Genomic DNA, 16,609 nt, shown 5'->3' with positions numbered 1-16,609 from the left:
GGACATTTGACACAACAGACGATACTTGCCAAAAGTATCAGCTATAAAAGACAAAGAAAGACTGCCAAGCCGGGTGTGGCGGTGCATGCTTAGAATCCCAGTTCTTGGAAGGCTGAGGCAGGAGGACTGCAGGCTCCTGACCAGCCCCAGTAACATAGTGAAACTTCCAGCAACCTAGCAAGAGCCTGTTTCAAAACAAAAAAATTCAAAACGGCCAGGGATGTAGCTCAGCAGAAGACTGTGGACAAGGGGGAAGGTCAAACAGGTACAAGATGAACAAATGACCAATTCTGGAAAGCCAGCTATGTAACATGAGAACCACACAACACCAGAGCGTAAAACCAACCGGTGTTCCAGAGCTCTGTACGCACGGGCCAGCCAGGGCCAGACCAACCTAGAGCGGAAGCATGGTGGCTGGGTGTGCACACGGGGCAGTGTGGTCAGAAGCTCATCTGTTTCTCTGCACACCTGGCGCCTCAGCCACTGCAGGAGAGGCTTGTGCCTTTGTTTGTCCCCAGTCCCCTCCACCTTCTGCTCTGTCCTGCTGACCTCAGTTACGTGAGCAAGAGCGTTCCTCGCGATCCCCCCCCTCTTTACAAGGCTCTGTAACTTGTGTTGGTCCCCAAAGGAGCCAGCGGTGTCTTCCCCACGAGCGGCCCTCTCTTTACAGGCCTGCACCTGGGGCTGAGGCAGCTGTGGGGACCGTGAGAGGTTCCCAGTAACTCTCAAGTTTCCCTGATACAATCTCAGTAACCAAGGGACAAGATGAGCTCTTTTCCCAGGAACAACTACTTAAGGAAAAGAAAGACTTGGATTCTAGGCAGTTTAGCATCTAAGCAAGTAGCAGACTCAAACTCAACCAGAACAAGAACCTGGCTGCCTATGCAAAATGTCCACGCCTCTTCTGAGAAAGACAGTAAGGAAAAATAGCGTATCTATCATAGGAACCTCCAGTATATTTACATCAAAGCCAATACAGCTTTGTTTTTTTAATATTTATTTATTTATTTGTAGCGGTATTGGGAATTGAACCCAGAGACATTCTACTTCTGAGCTATACCTCAGCCCTATTACTTAGTATTTTTAGTTTTTGAAACAGGGTCTGAGTTGCGAAGTGCCTCGCTAAATAGCTGAGGCTGTCCACGAACAGCGATCCTCTGGTCTCCACCTCCCAAATGCTGGGATTACAAGCACACACCACCACGCCTGGCTTATTTTTTATTTTTTGGTGATACTGGGGATGGGTCCCAAAGGCATTCTACCTTTCAGCTACACCTCCAGTCCTAGTTTTTATTCTTTATTTATTTGATACAGGATCTCACTAAGTTATGGAAAGTCTCACTAAGTAGTTGAGGCTGGCTGCGAACCTGCAATCCTGTCTCAGCCTCCCAAGTACTGGGATTACAATCGTGCGCTGCCAATGCCCAGCTTATTCTTTATTTTGAAACAGGTCTCAGCCTCACTAAGTAGCTGAGGCTGTCTGCAAACCTGAAATCCTCCTGTCTCAGCCCCCCAAGTACTGAGATTATAAGCGTACGCCACCACACCCAGCTCCAATACAGTTTTTTTGTTTTGTTTTGTTTTGTTTTGTTGCAGTACTGGGGATGGAACCCAGGGGCATTTTACCTCCGGGCAACACCCCCTGACCTATTATTTTTATTCTTTCTAATTTCAAAACAAGGTCTCATTCTGGAGGGCTTCGCTTAGTGCCTGAGGCTGTCCGCGAACCACGATCCTTGGGTTTCATCCTACCAAATGCTGGGATTGTAAAGCATGCACCACCACGCCCGGCATCCAATACAGTTTTAAATGTATCAAATATTATGGTGGGTGTAGTGGCACATGTTTGTTATCCCTGCACTTGGGAGGCTGAGACAGGAGAATCGCACAGGTTTGAAGCCTCAGCTACTGAGTGAGGCTCTCAACAACTTAGTGAGACCCTGTTTCCAAATAAAGTACAAAATAGGTCTGGGAGTATAGCCCAGAGGTAGAAAGCCCAACAACAACAAAAAATGTATCAAGTATTATTAAGGTTTTCAGATTTAAGACTTCATTAATATTTAGGCAAAGACCTCAACATAGCAAAATTATCTTTATTCTCTGGATTTTTCCACTTAGAGAATATAACACTGTCAATGAGACATCTGGTTGTTTCTCCCTTATTCCTTACTTTCATGTTTACTTCTTAAATTGAAACAGGGTCTGAGTTGCGAAATTAAATTGATTCTGAGAAAAATAAACATAAGTTTCACACAGCCTTATAAATTCATCATAGTCTGAATTTCTTAAACCTTTTTATAAGAAAGGCTTCCTGAAAACGCATATTACATCATTCAGCAACTACCATCTCACCAAAGACATAACAGTCTATATCCTTATGTAACTGTAACTTTCCTCCATACCAAGTAAACATTCTAGATGGGACCAATGATTAATCTGTGATGGCAACTAGGCGCTTCACCTCAAATACTCTGTTCAGCAACCTAGCTGTGTTACCACACCCGGCTAGATAAAAAGAGTCTAGTTCACTTACCGAATTAGCAATAGCATGAATGACTCTCGAAAATCCTACAGCATCATTCAGTTCCTCCTAATTAAAAAAAATAAAATTGATGTGCATTATACTTATTTGAAAGAAATCCCTAGCCAAAAAGAAGAAAAAGAAATTTTATATCAAGTTAGATAGCTCTAGTGTTCCATGCTTTCTATGATACCAATTAACTGCAGAAGGCTGAGAAAGGAGAATCACGGATTTGAGGACAGCCTCAGCAACTTCTTGAGGCCCTAAACAACTTAGTGAGAACCTTTTTCAAAATAAAAAGTAAAATTGGTTTGGGGGTATAGCTCAGACGTAGTATGCCCCAGAATTCAATCCTCAGTATCACACACACACACACACACACACACACACACACACAAAATAGCCAGGCGTGGTGGCGCACACTTGTAATCCCAGCATTTGGGAGGCTTGAGACAGGAGGATTGCAGTTCATGGACAGCCTCAGCTACTTAATGAGGCCCTTTGCAACTCAGTGAGACCCTGTTTCAAAATAAAAAAAAAAAATATGGATTAGAGGTATAGCTCAGAGGGAGATGCCCCTGGGTTTCCTCCCCCGTACTGCAAAAAAAAAAAAAAAAAAAAGAGTGGAAAATTATTTGTTACTGAAATGACAGTGCCCAGGTAGCTCATCATTTCACAAATTTGTGGAAATCCCAAGGCAATCAAGGTGCATTTAAAACACCAACTTTAAAAATGCGGCCACCTCCTCCGAGGCCTGGATCAGAGCCTGCTGAGGGGTTAGGCCGATGCCAGGGCCATCGGCTAACACTGGAGCCTGCTGTGAGGAAGGCCGGTGCTGGGGCCTCCGAGGCCGGGATTGGAGCCAGCTGAGGGGTTAGGCCAGTGTCGGGGCCAGTGAGGCCAGAACCAGGGCCTTCCGTGAGGCAAGGCCGCTGCTTGGGCCAGCGAGGTCTGGATCAGTCCACCGGGTAGCTAGGCCACAACTGGGGCCGTCAAGAGTGAGATCGGTATTTGCAACACGGCATGCACAGAGAAATATCGCAGAAAATTAAAACCAGATGCTTCCCCTAATCAGCAATAACTAGGAGGAAACAGGCAACAGGAAGTGGTCGAGCTATAGAAAGGACCCTATAGTGAAGCAATTAAGGTGACCAATCAGAGGGTATGGAATAGGGGAGGATGGAGCCTCTTTAAAAAGCAGGAGGTACATAAACAAATGTATCAAAGTTAATCACCAAACAAGCATGGGATCGAGGGAGGGGGAGGGAATGGGATGGGGACTGGATGAGGGCTAATTGGATGATGTGTGCTTGTATATCCTCTCAAGTCTTATATTCCAATGTGATGTATGATTACAATGCACCAATAAAAATAAATTTTAAAAAATGTGGCCACCTGCTGGCTACACTCAACAGTGCATTTCATTCAGTGAAAACTCAGCCAATTCTGAGTGATGAATTCAGAATTCCTGATTTTTTTTTTTCCTTTGACAAATGGCACATTTACAAAGTTTTCAGAGCCTGGCTCTCTGAAACTCCTCCCCCCTCATTTTCTTCTCTCCAATTTTCTTGCCACAGTGTGTAAATAGGCCAATGCTTCTCCTACCCTGACACATGTACCTTACTCCAGCCCCATCTAACCACAGCCCCTTCCTGCCTCGTCTCGATACCTTGCTTAAAAGGCTCGCTCCACTCACGTGTGCAGGTCAGCTCCCCTGTGCTCCAGCCCCTGAATCACTGGCTCCACGCCTCACCAAAACTGCTCACTGCCTACAACCACTCCCAAGGCTAACAGGTGTTTTCCAGGACGTGGAGAAGATAGAACCCTTATGCACTGTTAGTAGAAATTTGTTTTTGTGGTGCTGGGGATCGAACCCAGGGGCATTCCACCCTCGAGCTATACCCCTAGTCCTATTATATTTTTTATCTGGAAACAGGGTCTCACTAAGTTACCGAGAGCCTCGCAAAGTTGCCGAAACTGACTTTGAACCTGTGATCCTGCCTCAGAGGCCTCCCAAGTACTGGGATTACAGATTGTGCTACCACGTCTGGCTGTTGGTAGAAATGTAAAATGGTGCAGCTGCTATGCAAAACAGTATGGCAGTTTCTCAAAACAAACAAATAAAAAAGGAACAGATATAATAGATATTTGCACACCTATGTTGAAAACAGCCTAAGTAGCCCAAGTGTCCCATCAACAAATGAATGGAAACACAAAATGTGGACTATCCACATGATATAATCTTATTCAGTCTTAGAGATGAAGGAATTCAGACGCATGCTCGCAAATGAGTAAAACCTTGAGGACATTATGCTAGAAAAATAAGCCAGTCCTAAAAGAACAAGAACTACACACCTCCACTTACATGAGGTATTGAGAGTGGTCACACTTACAGAACTGGAGCCTGAAGTGGTGGCTGCCAGGGGCAGGCAGGAGAGGGAAAGGGGAGCCGTCTGGAGGTTACAGAGGTACAGCTGCACACCATGAAAACAGTCCTGGAGCTGGACGGTGGTGACGGTTGCACAGTAATGTAAATGTCTCTAAAGCCACTGAACTGCACTCTGGAAAGTAGTTAAGCTGGGCATGGTGGCACACACTTGTAATCCCAGTTCTTGGGAAGCTGAGATAAGGGATAGCAGGTTCGAGAATGGTCTCAACAATTTAGTGAGACTCTCAGCAACTTAATCAGATCCTGTTTCAAACTAAAAAATAAAATAGGGCTGGTGGGGGGGGGGGTGAGTTGGCCCAGGCCACCCTCCCCCCTCCATGCCATTTTGGCATGGGGCTGTACTTATCTTCTGTACTTCTATCTTTTTAATAAATTTCTTTAAATCTTAAAAAAAAAAAAAATAGGGCTGGGGGCATGGCTCACAGGTAGAACTCCCCTGGGTTCAATCCCCAGTACTATAAACAGAAAATAGTTAAGATGGTGAATTGTGTGTTATGTGTATTTTATCACAATTAAAGCCAGGCATGGTGGCACACACCTGTAATCTCAATACTTGGGAGGCTGAGAGGAGGATCACAGGTTCAAGGATAGCCTCAGCATCTTAGCAAAACCCTTGGTAACTTAGCAAGACCCTGTTTCAAAATAAAAACAAAATAGGAATGGGAGTATAGCTTGGAGGTAAAACATCTCTGGGTTCAATTCCTAGGGTGTTTTTTTTTTTTTTTTTTTTTTGTGGTACTGGGGATGGAACCCAGGGGCTTTCTACCTCTGGCCTACACTCCCAGACCTATTTTAATATTTTATTAGAAACAGGGTCTCACCAAGTTGCTGAGAGCCTCACTAAGTAGCTGAGGCTGGCTTCGAACCTGCGTGATCCTCCTGTCTCAGCCTCCCAAGTACTAGGATTACAAGTGTGCGCCACCACGCCTGGCCTCCCAGGATCATAAAAAAAAGAAGAAATAAAAAAGCTGGGTATGGTGGCACACACTTATAATCCCAGTACTTAGAATGCTGAGACAGGAGGATCGCAGGTTTGTGGCCAGCCTCAGCTACTTATGAGGCCCTCTACAATTCAGTGAGACCCTGTTTCAAAATAAAGAATAAAAAATAGGGCTGGGGGTATAGCTCAGAAGTAGAATGCCCCTGGGTTCTAATCCCAGTTCTGAAAAAAAAAAAAAAAAAAGTCAGGTGTAGCGGCGCATGCCTCTAATCCCAGTACTTGGGAGGCTGAGACAGGAGGACTGCAGGTTTGAGACCGATCTCAGCAACATAGCAAGACTCTCAGCAACCTAGTGAGACCCTGTTTCAAAATAAAAAATAAATGGATGTGAGGACGATCTGGCTGCGACATCCGTCACCCCACTGATCGCCAGGGTGCACTCGGCTGATCTGGCTGGCTAGGCGGCGTCCCTTCCTCCCTCACCCTCCGTGTGCGCCCCTCCCGAAGCTGCGCGCTCGGTCAAAGAGGACGACCTTCCCCAAATAGAGGAGGACCAGGACCGGGCTTCGGTCAAGGGCATACGAGTAGCTGCGCTCCCCTGCTAGAACCTCCAGACAAGCTCTCAAGGGCCATTTGTAGGAGAACGGAGGGTGGTCACGCTTCCAAGGCTCCAGACACTTCCAAATGAGGCGCTGCACGTGGCAGTCTGCCTTTCTTTTAAAAAATGAAAATAAAAATAAAAATAAATTAAAAATAAATAAGTAAAAAGGGCTGAGGGTATAGTTCGGAAGTAGAATGCCCTTAGGTCCCATCTCCAATACCACAAAAAAAGAAAAAAGAAAAGTCAGTGAAGTTCAGGGACACAAGCTGAATGATAACGATACTTTCTTTTGGGGAGAAAGTGCTATGAACCAAACCCAGGGCCTTGTGCCTGCTAGGCAGGTGCTGTACCACTAACTAAGCCACACCCAGGCCCAAGGGTACTTTCTTCAAGTCTGTCATCTGAGACAGGCCAAGCAGTGTCAGCCTCGCTTAGTTTCCAACGTCTAGTGCTTAAATGTAATTTCTTATTCTAGTCCAGGCTTGCCAACATATAATCTAGAAACACACAGAAAGGAATAAGTCAGCATTCACCTGGCCACTTCCAACTCAAAGGAAATGTTATTACCTGTTCTTTAGCTTGTTTCTGCTCCTCTCTTCTCTTCCGTTCTTCTTCATCTACTTTACTGATAACTATGTATCTCTCCTTCTAAAAAACAAAGCAGATATATATCTTCTAGAAGCAATTTGACTCAAAAAGCAATCTGACTACCATCAGAAGTTACCTTCTTGAGCCGGGCGTGGTGGCGCACGCTTGTAATCCCTGCACTTGGGAGGCTGAAACAGGAGGATCGCACAGGTTTGAAGCCAGCCTCAGCTACTTAGTGAGGCTCTCAGCAACTTAGTGAGACCCTGTTTACAAAGAAAATATAAATAGGTCTGGGAGTATAGCCCGGAGATAGAAAGCCCCTGGGTTCCATCCCCATTACCACCAAAAAAAGAAAAGTTACCTTCTTTTTCATGGCACAGTCTTTCATGGGCCAAGCACAAAAGAAAGTACTTCACAACGCCAACCAATGCAAAAATTTTGCCTCTGTTTTCCCATGGTATATTAATTAAAACCAACAGACAACCAGGCATGGTGGCATATGCCTGTAATTCCAATACTTGGGAGGCTGGAACAGGAGGATCAGAGGCTTGAGGAAAGCCTCAGTAACTTAGTGAGGCCCTCCACAACTTAGTGAGAATTTGTTTCAAAATAAAGATGGGAGATAACTCAGAGGTAGAATGTCTCTCGGTTCAATCCCTAATACCACCAAAATGAATAATAAAAACCAACAGACATCAGATATAATCAACAGACTATGAGATAATACATCTTCTAAATGAGCACTAAGAAGTTACATTGCACTTAAACATAAATTTCTAATTAAATTGCTCTATCACGTTTTACTGAAATGAGGAATAAAAAAATCTGGATTTTCTGGCTTTGAGTCAAATAACTAGTGCCTTCTTTATCATATAGTGCAGAGAGAGAGAGAGAGAGAGAGAGAGAGAGAGAGAGAGAGAGAGAGAGACTGACTGGGAATTGAACCCAGGGGCATTTCACCTCCAAGCTATAACCCCTTTGTTATTCTTTTGTTTTTACTTTTTGTTTTGAAATGTGGTCTCACTAGTTTGCTGAAAGCCTCACCAATTTGCTGAGGCTGTCCTTGAACCTGAGATCCTCCTGTCTCTGCCTCCCAAGTACTGGGCTACTAGGTATGTGCTACCATGTCAGGCTGAGGTTCTAAAACTTATTTTTACCCTCCGAACACAAAACCATTTCATTCAGAGGTGCCATTTCAGTTTCAGGTCATGGTAAGAACATCAAGTTTACAGAGCATGTTCACTTCCAATTATCTACTGGGTCTCCTTCAAAATGCCATGCACTGAGCACTCGTCATGGCCGCCACGCTCAGCCACAAGGCGCAGGTACACAAGGCAATGCCTGGTTAAGTGCTTGCCCAAGGTCACCAGCTCATGGGCAGCTGTGCAGAAGTAGAAACTCTGACCTCCAACACAGCAAAGAATCACCGGCCAGAATAATTCTTGGGATTACCTTTTCAGTTTCTAAAGTCTCAACATGAATGCCTTTGGGATACCTAAAGAAGAAAAAAGGAAAACATGGTATCAGTAAGAGAGCTGAAACTCAAAGTATTTTAAAACAGCAATGTAGTTATATCCTAAAAAATAAAGATTTCAAGGATTTTTAGTTTTTAGGGGTTTTGTTGTTGTTTTGATACTGGAGAGTGCACCTGGGGGCATTTTATCTTGGTCTCAAACCTACAATTCAATCCTCCTATCTCAGCCTCCTAAGCACTTGCATTACAGATATGTGCCACCATGTCTAGCAAAATAAAGTTTTGTTTGCATGGCACTGGAGAGTGAATCCAGGAAGGGGGGCATTCTGTCTCTAAGCAGATTTTATTCTTCTATTCTGAAACAGAGTCTCACTAAATTGCAGAGGGCCTCACTAAATTACTGACGTCGGCCACAAACCTGGGATCCTCCTCTCTCAGCCTTCTAAGTACTAGGATTACAGGTGTGCCCTACTGTGCCTGGATCAAATTAAGTTTTATTAAAATGGGATAATTAAAGTGGGGTGTGGTGGTGCACACTTGTAATCCCAGTACTTGGGAGGCTGAGACAGGAGGATCCAGATTCATGGCCAGCCTCAGCTACTGAGTGAGGTCATCCGCAACTTAGTGAGACCCTATTTCAAAATAAAGAATAAAAAACAGGGCTGAAGGTGTAGCTCGGAGGTCAAATTCTCCTGGGTTCAATCTCCAGCAACACACCCACAAATAAATAAATAAATAAATAAATAAATAAATAAATAAATAAATAAATAAAATGAATGAATGAATGAAATAATTATTACTCCAATGAAGACTTTACAAGAATCTATCCCATAACATTTCAGCTGCTAAATATTTCCCTATCCCTGCTTTTAAAAGCACAGGAATATAACAATTTCAAACTGATTTATTTTAGGATTTAGCATTTTCTAGAATATACTGCATTTCAACTGGGCACAGTGGCACATGTCTTCAATCCTAGGCTGTAATACTATAGTACTCAGGAGGCTGAGGCACGAAGATCCCAAGTTCGAGGCCAGCTTGGGCAACTCCAAAAATAAAGGCTGGAACGTCGCTCAGGAGTACAGTGCACCTGGGTTCAATTCCCAGTACCAAGCTAAGCATGGTGGCGCAAGCCTATAATTCCAGTACATGGGAGGCTGAGACAGGAGGATGGCAGGCTCAAGACCAGCCTCAGCAACTCAGCAAGATCCAGCAACCTAGTGATATCTTGTTTCAAAACCAAAAATAATAAAAGGACTGGGGGTGTAGCTCGGAGGTAGAATGTCTCTGTGTTCAGTCCCCAGTACAAAAAAAAAAATTAAAAATCCCCAGTGCCATAAATTAATAATAAATAAAATGTCTTGCATCTGATAATATAGTTAGCTCATTACCAGAGTCAAATCATGCTTAAAAATACAACAGTGCCTATGTCGTAAGTGAAAACTGAAGGTGTCTTTAGGCTGCATGGGGCATAGGTAGGGAGGCTTGAGACAGCCCGCTCTGCTGCAGTGTGGCAAGGCGCTGGCAGCAGCCAAGGCCGGGGATCTGAAATGCACATGGAGGAAGCTGCAGGGCAACGTCAGGAGAGGCTCCCGCGCGGCCTGGATGCCGGTCCATTCCTGTCCTTAGAAGTACAGTCCGAGCACACACGTCACTGGCAGGCTCCAACAGAAAAACAAGGGCCCCAAAGTCAAACGCAAATGCCCATCTGTGTAATGCCCATGTTCAACTGTTTCAGTTAGAAAATCAAATAAAACCAAGAGAAACGTCCCTCAGAAAAATACATGAACAAAATTTTAGAAGTCATTTCAGAAGACTTACAGACTTCTGAAACCTACCCACAGTCCAACCCCATGTTTTCAAGAGCAATGCCTAAGAAAAGGGGTTTGTTTATTTCCAAGATCTTGAAACCAAATCTTTATCACATTCCTCCAAAAACAAAAAACACAATATTATAATTATTATCTAGAGCTTAATGGATAAATCCAAAAAGATAAGTTAAAGAAAATTTTAAAGACCTTAAAGCATTTAAAATGATAACATAGAAAATAAATTGAGTGGGTATTCAACTTAAGAAAAACAGGGTGAACTTGATATGGTCAAGTCACCAAAAACTGTAAAATTTCACAAAGGAAATGTGAACAAGGAGATTATACTTTGTCTTTAAACTCTGCAGTAGTTCACAAAGCTCTTCCATGTAATACAAACACTTACTTCCAGCTCAAGGTCTGATAAATTAGTTTTCTTTGGAACCTATAAAAACAAAAGAAACAATATTGATTTTGGCCCACTAAACGTAAACCCTAACAGGTCAAACACTGGTTGGGAAAGATCTAATTTTAGAAAGAATCTTCGTTAGAACAGACATGTAACATGCAAACCAAATGGGGTAGGACTGTTGGGGTGGGAGGATTTCTCATCACTCGTCTTTTTCAAAACTGCTTTAATATTACGCTATGCTTTCAGAGAAGAAGTCAAAGTTCTTGTCTAATTGAAGTATCACTTCCTGCAGCTGTGTAACAAGATTTTAAACATATACATTAAAATGCTTTTGTGAAGCTTGTCTGGAAGTAAAAGGAAAAGAAGGTGTTTGAATTATTGCTCCAGAAATGCCAGTGTCACTGCAGAGAGGCTGACAGGATGGAGGGGCCTGACGGCGAGCTCTTCCCTGCAGAAGCCTTCGGGATCAAGAGCTCTCCCGGGCCAAGGCACGCTCTCCTGGGCACAGCTTAAAGTGAAAGTCACACAACAGCTTTCTCCCCTCCAGGGTCAGGACAAAGCATGCATTCAACACCCCAATGTACAGTCATCCCCACTGTGTTAATGCTAAGCTTGTGCTTAAATCTTGGGAACATTCCTATAAAAGGAAGACTGTTTATGAAGACATTTTTAAAAAGACCAAATGCCTCAAATGCCAGACAACATCTACCTTTCCATAAAAAGAACATCTGAAAATGTGCAGGACCACTAACCCAGTGCATGGCTCTAAGTCCAAGTTCTTGTTTTCTTCGTTTTGTAACAAGTCTTCTATTTTCTCTCTGAGGAATTAAAATAAGACCACAACCATCAGTGCCATGAAGGAATGAAGTCATGAACTAACAGAATGATCACATTCAAAAGTGGTCTAAGCCGGGCGTGGTGGTGTATGCTTGTCATCCCCGCGCTTGGGAGGCAGAGACAGGAGGATGGCGCAGGTTCAAAGCCAGCTGCGCGCGCTGGCTTAGGAGACCCTTTTTCCAAATAAAAATGTAAAAATGGGTCTGGGAGTGTAGCCCGGAGGTAGAAGGGTTTCCAGGAACCACAGTACCACCAAAAAAATAAAAATAAAAAAAGTGGTCTAAATATAAGAACATAAGCCAGTCGTCGTGGTGCACACCTGTAATCCCAGTACTTGAGAGGCTGAGACAGGAGGATCACAGGTTCAAGGACAGCCTCAGCAAGTAGTGAGACTCTCAGAAATCTAGTGAGACGCTGCTTTAAAATAAAAAGGGTTAGGGGGAAGCCAGGCGTGGAGGTGAATCCTTGTAATCCCAGCATTTGGGAGGCTGAGAGAGGAGGATCACAGTTCCAAAACAGCCTCAACTCTTAGTGAGGCCCTTTGCAACTCAGTGAGACCCTGGTTCAAAATAAAGAATACGAAATAGGACTGGGGATGTAGCTCAGAGGTAGAATGCCCCCGGGTTCCCTGCCCAGTACCACAAAAAAGGGGGCCTAGGGAGTATAGCATGGAGGTAGAATGCCTATGAGTTCGATCTTCAGTATCATAATATAAATAAATAAACATACATACATACATTTCTTAGTCATACAATTCTTTTTTCTGTACATGTAGAACAAAATCGCATTAAAACTCTTTAGTTCAAGAACTTAAGGAAGCCGGGCGTGGTGGCACACGCTTGTAATTCCAGCATTGGGGAGGCTGAGACTGGAAGATCACGGTTCGCGGACAGCCTCAGCTACTTAGTGAGGCTCTCTGCAACTCAGTGAGACCCTGTTTCAAAATAAAGAATAAAAAAAAAAAAAATAGGGCAGGGGATGTAGTTTAGAGGTCAAATGCCTCTGGGTCCCATCTCTAGTCCCACAAAAAAAAAAAAAAAAAAAGAACTTAAGGAAGCCAGCCATGGTGGTACATGCCTGCAATCCCAGGAGTTAGGAGGCTGAGACAGGAGGATCACAGGTTCGAGGACAGCCTCAGCAATATTGAGACTCTCAGCAACCTAGCAAGATGCTGTTTCAAAATAACAAAAAATAAAAGTTGGAGGTGTATCTCAGGGATAGAATGCCCCTCAGTTCATCCCCTAACACCACCTATAATCCCAGACTTAGGAAGCTGAGACAGGAGGATTGCAGGTTCAAGGTCAGCACATAACTTACCGAGACCCTGTTTCAAAATTAAAAAAAAAAAAAATAGCCGGGCATGGTGGCACACACTTGTAATCCCTGTATTTGAGAGGCTGAGACAGAAAGATCTCAAGTTTGTGGCCAGCCTTTGCTACTTAGGCCCTTCGCAACTTAGTGAGGCCCTGTCTCAAAATAAGGAAAAAAAAATAGCACTGGGGGTATAGCTTGGTGGTAGAATGCCCGTGTTCAATCCCCAGTACCACACACACAAAAAAAGAAAAATGCATATGCTTTGGGTAGGATTATTGTGGTCACTGATGAATTTGTAACAAATTGTCAAGGATTCATCGATACCAGTGCTTTAATTCTTTTTTCTTTTCTTTTTTGGTGGTGGTACTGGGGATTAAACTCAGGGGCATTCTATGCCTGGGCTATACCCCCAGCTCTATTTTATTTATTTATTTTTGAAATGGGGTCTCACTAAGTTGCTGAGAGCCTAAGTTGAGGCTGGCCTCAAACCTGCCATCTTCCGATCTCGGCCTCCCAAGTACGAGGATTACAGGTGTGTGGCATCACATCTAGCTAATTTTTTACTTTTCTAGTCAAGTCGCTATACTGATAACTAATCAAGACCAGGTAGTCCTCCGGTGGCACGGCTGGTGTCAGAAACTTCACTGCCAAAGGGAAAAATGTACTGCTGCAGCCTGGCTGGGCCGGACTGACGCCTCTGCCTTCAGGTAGACCGGACGGGACTGTCAGGATATTGGTCCATAAAGGGCTGCTCATTTGCTGGGGTCTTTTGCCAGGTAACATACAGCAAGTCCCAGTACAATGCACAGAATGCTTTGCGATTCGCGATTGTTGCACAAATTCAAATACACCGCAAAAAACTCTGGCCACTCACATCACACCTGTGTGTGTACTCTGTGTGTGGCACAGGTGTGAAACACAGACATCGGTCTGGCCCCAGTGGCACAGGTGTGAAACACAGACATCGGTCTGACCCCAGTGAAACTCTGCTTCTTTTCAGGAACTTACACAACTTGGTCAATAAACTTCTTCTGGTCCTCAGGAATCGTCACGGGGCATTTTGAGGTGTGAGGAGACACATACGTCAGCGCCCCTGCACCGTTAGCCTGGGAGCGCTTCTCGTCGTGCTGTTCTCTAAGCTGCCTCTCTTCCTCCTGGTTTAAGTATGGAATTCCTAAACAGCATTTTAAAAAGAATCCATTAGCAGAAGCAACTGTTTCACATCAAATTTTCTTCACAAAGCAAAATGTCCATAATACTCATGAAATATTTATCATATTTAACATCTCAGAAAAATCATCAGGAAGCTGGGCGTGGTGGTGCATGCTTGTAATCCCAATACTGGGGAGGCTGAGGAGGATTGAGGTTCGAAGACAGCCTCAGCTACTTATGCCCTTTGCAACTCATGAGATTATGTTTCGAAATAAAGAATAAAAAATAGGAGTGGGATGTAACTCAGAGGTAGAATGACCCTGGGTTCTATCCCCAGTAGTTCAAAAAAAAAAAAAGAAAAGAAAAGAAAGGGAAGGTAAGTGATTATGAATGTTTGTTCATTCTATTTATTTATTTAGGGTGTGTGTGTATGTGTTTTGTGCTAGGGATTAAACCCAGGGGCATTCTACCTCCAAGCTATACCCCTAGCCCTATTTTATTTTTTGTTTGGAAACAGGGCATCACTAAGTTGTCTGCAATCCTTCAACTCAGCCTCTCCAGTAGTGGGATTACCACAAACACACACCACCATGTCCAGCGTCATTCTTCTTTTAACCAATACCGACGGCCCCCGTGCGGCAGCCAGCTTTGCCAGGGCTCGGGGAACTGACGGGGAGCAGGCAGACGCACCCTGCTCTGTGGTGAAAGGAGCTTCTGACAAGACCATCCAAGGCCACTGAGGGGAAACCCAAAGGAGACTCAGTCGACACGCAGAGTCAGGGAAGAGTATTTCAGGCAGAGGACACAAGTATAAATGTCCAGAGGATGGAAATGGCTTTGATTGTTCTAGAAATACCAAGGCAGCAGGTCTGACCAGGACACCATGAACAAAGGGGTGTGGTGCAGCATCAGACTGCAGAGAGGATGGAGTGAGACCCTACAGGCCCTAAGAAATTACTGTTAGTAAGTAAGAAATTACTGTGAGGGCCGCGACACCATCAGGTTATACGCAAGAGAAAGACGTTGTCGGCTTCACATTTGAAACATCACGCTGAGACTGGTAGCAGAGACCAGTTAGAAGTGACTGTCCAGACAAGAGATGACAGGTCAGATCAGAGATGAGCAAAATTTTCCCTCAGGGGCCGGCCATTAAATGGCTTAAGCCCGTGAGCCTTGTGAGGGTCTCTGTCACAATGCTCAACGCTGCCATTCTAGCACAGAGGCAGCCACACACACTGTGTGCATGCGAGGGAACGGCCGTGTTCCAATACATTTTATTTACAAAGCAAGCAGCCAGCCACCATCTGTAACCCCGACTTAGGCCATGGAGATGGCACGGTGGACAGAGAAAGTGATTTCCAAGGTGGAAGAACACACTCACATATGGGAGGTGAGAAACAGAGGAACAGGCAAAAACAAGAATAAAGCGGGCATGGGGCGCTTGTAATCCCAGTACCTGGGAGGCTGAGACAGGAGGATTGCGGTTCACAGACAGCTTCAGCTACTTAGTGCGGCCCTTTGCAACTCAGTGAGACCCTATTTCAAAAATAAAGAATAAAAAATAGGGCTGGGGGTGTAGCTTGAGGTAGAATGCCCCTGGTAGAACACCACCTCATTATCTGGTTGAAGCAATTGGAAAGAGGAAAACAATAAAGAAAAAATAGAGTTTAGTAATCAAAAGATACATTCTGGGCATATTCAATCATCTAAGGGTACACATAAATTAAGAGTTGCAGACATAAGTCTATACCTCGAGAAATGTGGTGTGACATAAATTTAGTCACCCTCAGGATACGGGTAGTACTGCAAGTATGGTGTTCCAAGTATGACCCCAGCTACTTGAGAGGCTGTGGCAAGATTGCAGATTGGAAGCCAGCCTGGGTAACTTAGTAAGACCCTATCTTAAAATAAAAAAGGCCAGGGATATGCCTCGGTGGAAGAGCACTGGCCTAGCAGGTTCAGGGCCCTAAAAGGACATGAGTGCTATTCAAAACCACGGGATACTAAAAGACTTTGTAGAAAAATTTACGGAATTAGAAAAACACCATTTGTCAATAATAATTGTTTGAAGTAAGAATCATAGGTGAGGGCTAAGACTAACTGGCCAGAAAAATTATGCAGGCTAGTATCACCAAGAGAGGTCAAGAGATGCCATGTTCTCCTGGTACGACATGAAGAGGGCATGCTGTGTGCTGTTCCTGCCAAAAGCGATTAATGCATTTGAACACGTTTGAGGAGACATCAGAGAGGTCCAAACAAATGAAATTCTATAAAGTAACCTTCAGTATTCAAAAATATGAAGGTATTGGGCTGGGTGAAGCTTGGCTGTAGGGCACTTGCCTCGCTGAAGGAGGCCCTGGGTTCAATCCCCAGCACTACAAAAGGGAGGAGGAGGAGGAATAATTAAAAGACAAAGCCATACGGAGACGTGATTTTGGATTTGAAGACAGTAGAGAGGGCTGGTAGGACATGGTGGTACATGCCTGTAATCCCAGTACTTGAGAGGTTGAGAC

The 16,609-nt window shown here is 44.2% G+C and overlaps 1 protein-coding gene across 3 annotated transcripts in view; it reads right to left on the bottom strand.

Moving 5' to 3' along the window:
- The window catches only part of PARN (poly(A)-specific ribonuclease), a gene marked incomplete at both ends in the record, with an annotated part of 167,266 nt that overhangs the window by 137,842 nt on the left and 12,815 nt on the right, over window positions 1-16,609 (bottom strand). For all 3 annotated transcript variants that reach the window (XM_080704716.1, XM_080704717.1, XM_080704718.1), the window contains 6 exons: window positions 2,534-2,590; window positions 7,079-7,159; window positions 8,552-8,594; window positions 10,788-10,826; window positions 11,546-11,611; window positions 13,953-14,118. In XM_080704716.1, the coding sequence (XP_080560842.1) occupies window positions 2,534-2,590; window positions 7,079-7,159; window positions 8,552-8,594; window positions 10,788-10,826; window positions 11,546-11,611; window positions 13,953-14,118 (452 nt within the window). The remainder of the gene's footprint in view (window positions 1-2,533; window positions 2,591-7,078; window positions 7,160-8,551; window positions 8,595-10,787; window positions 10,827-11,545; window positions 11,612-13,952; window positions 14,119-16,609) is intronic.

This window comes from Muscardinus avellanarius (genome assembly GCF_963383645.1).
Source record: "Muscardinus avellanarius genome assembly, chromosome: 10".
NCBI lineage: Eukaryota > Metazoa > Chordata > Mammalia > Rodentia > Gliridae > Muscardinus > Muscardinus avellanarius.
Note: the sequence above shows the minus strand (reverse complement) of the source record. Positions and strands in the feature narration are given on the sequence as shown.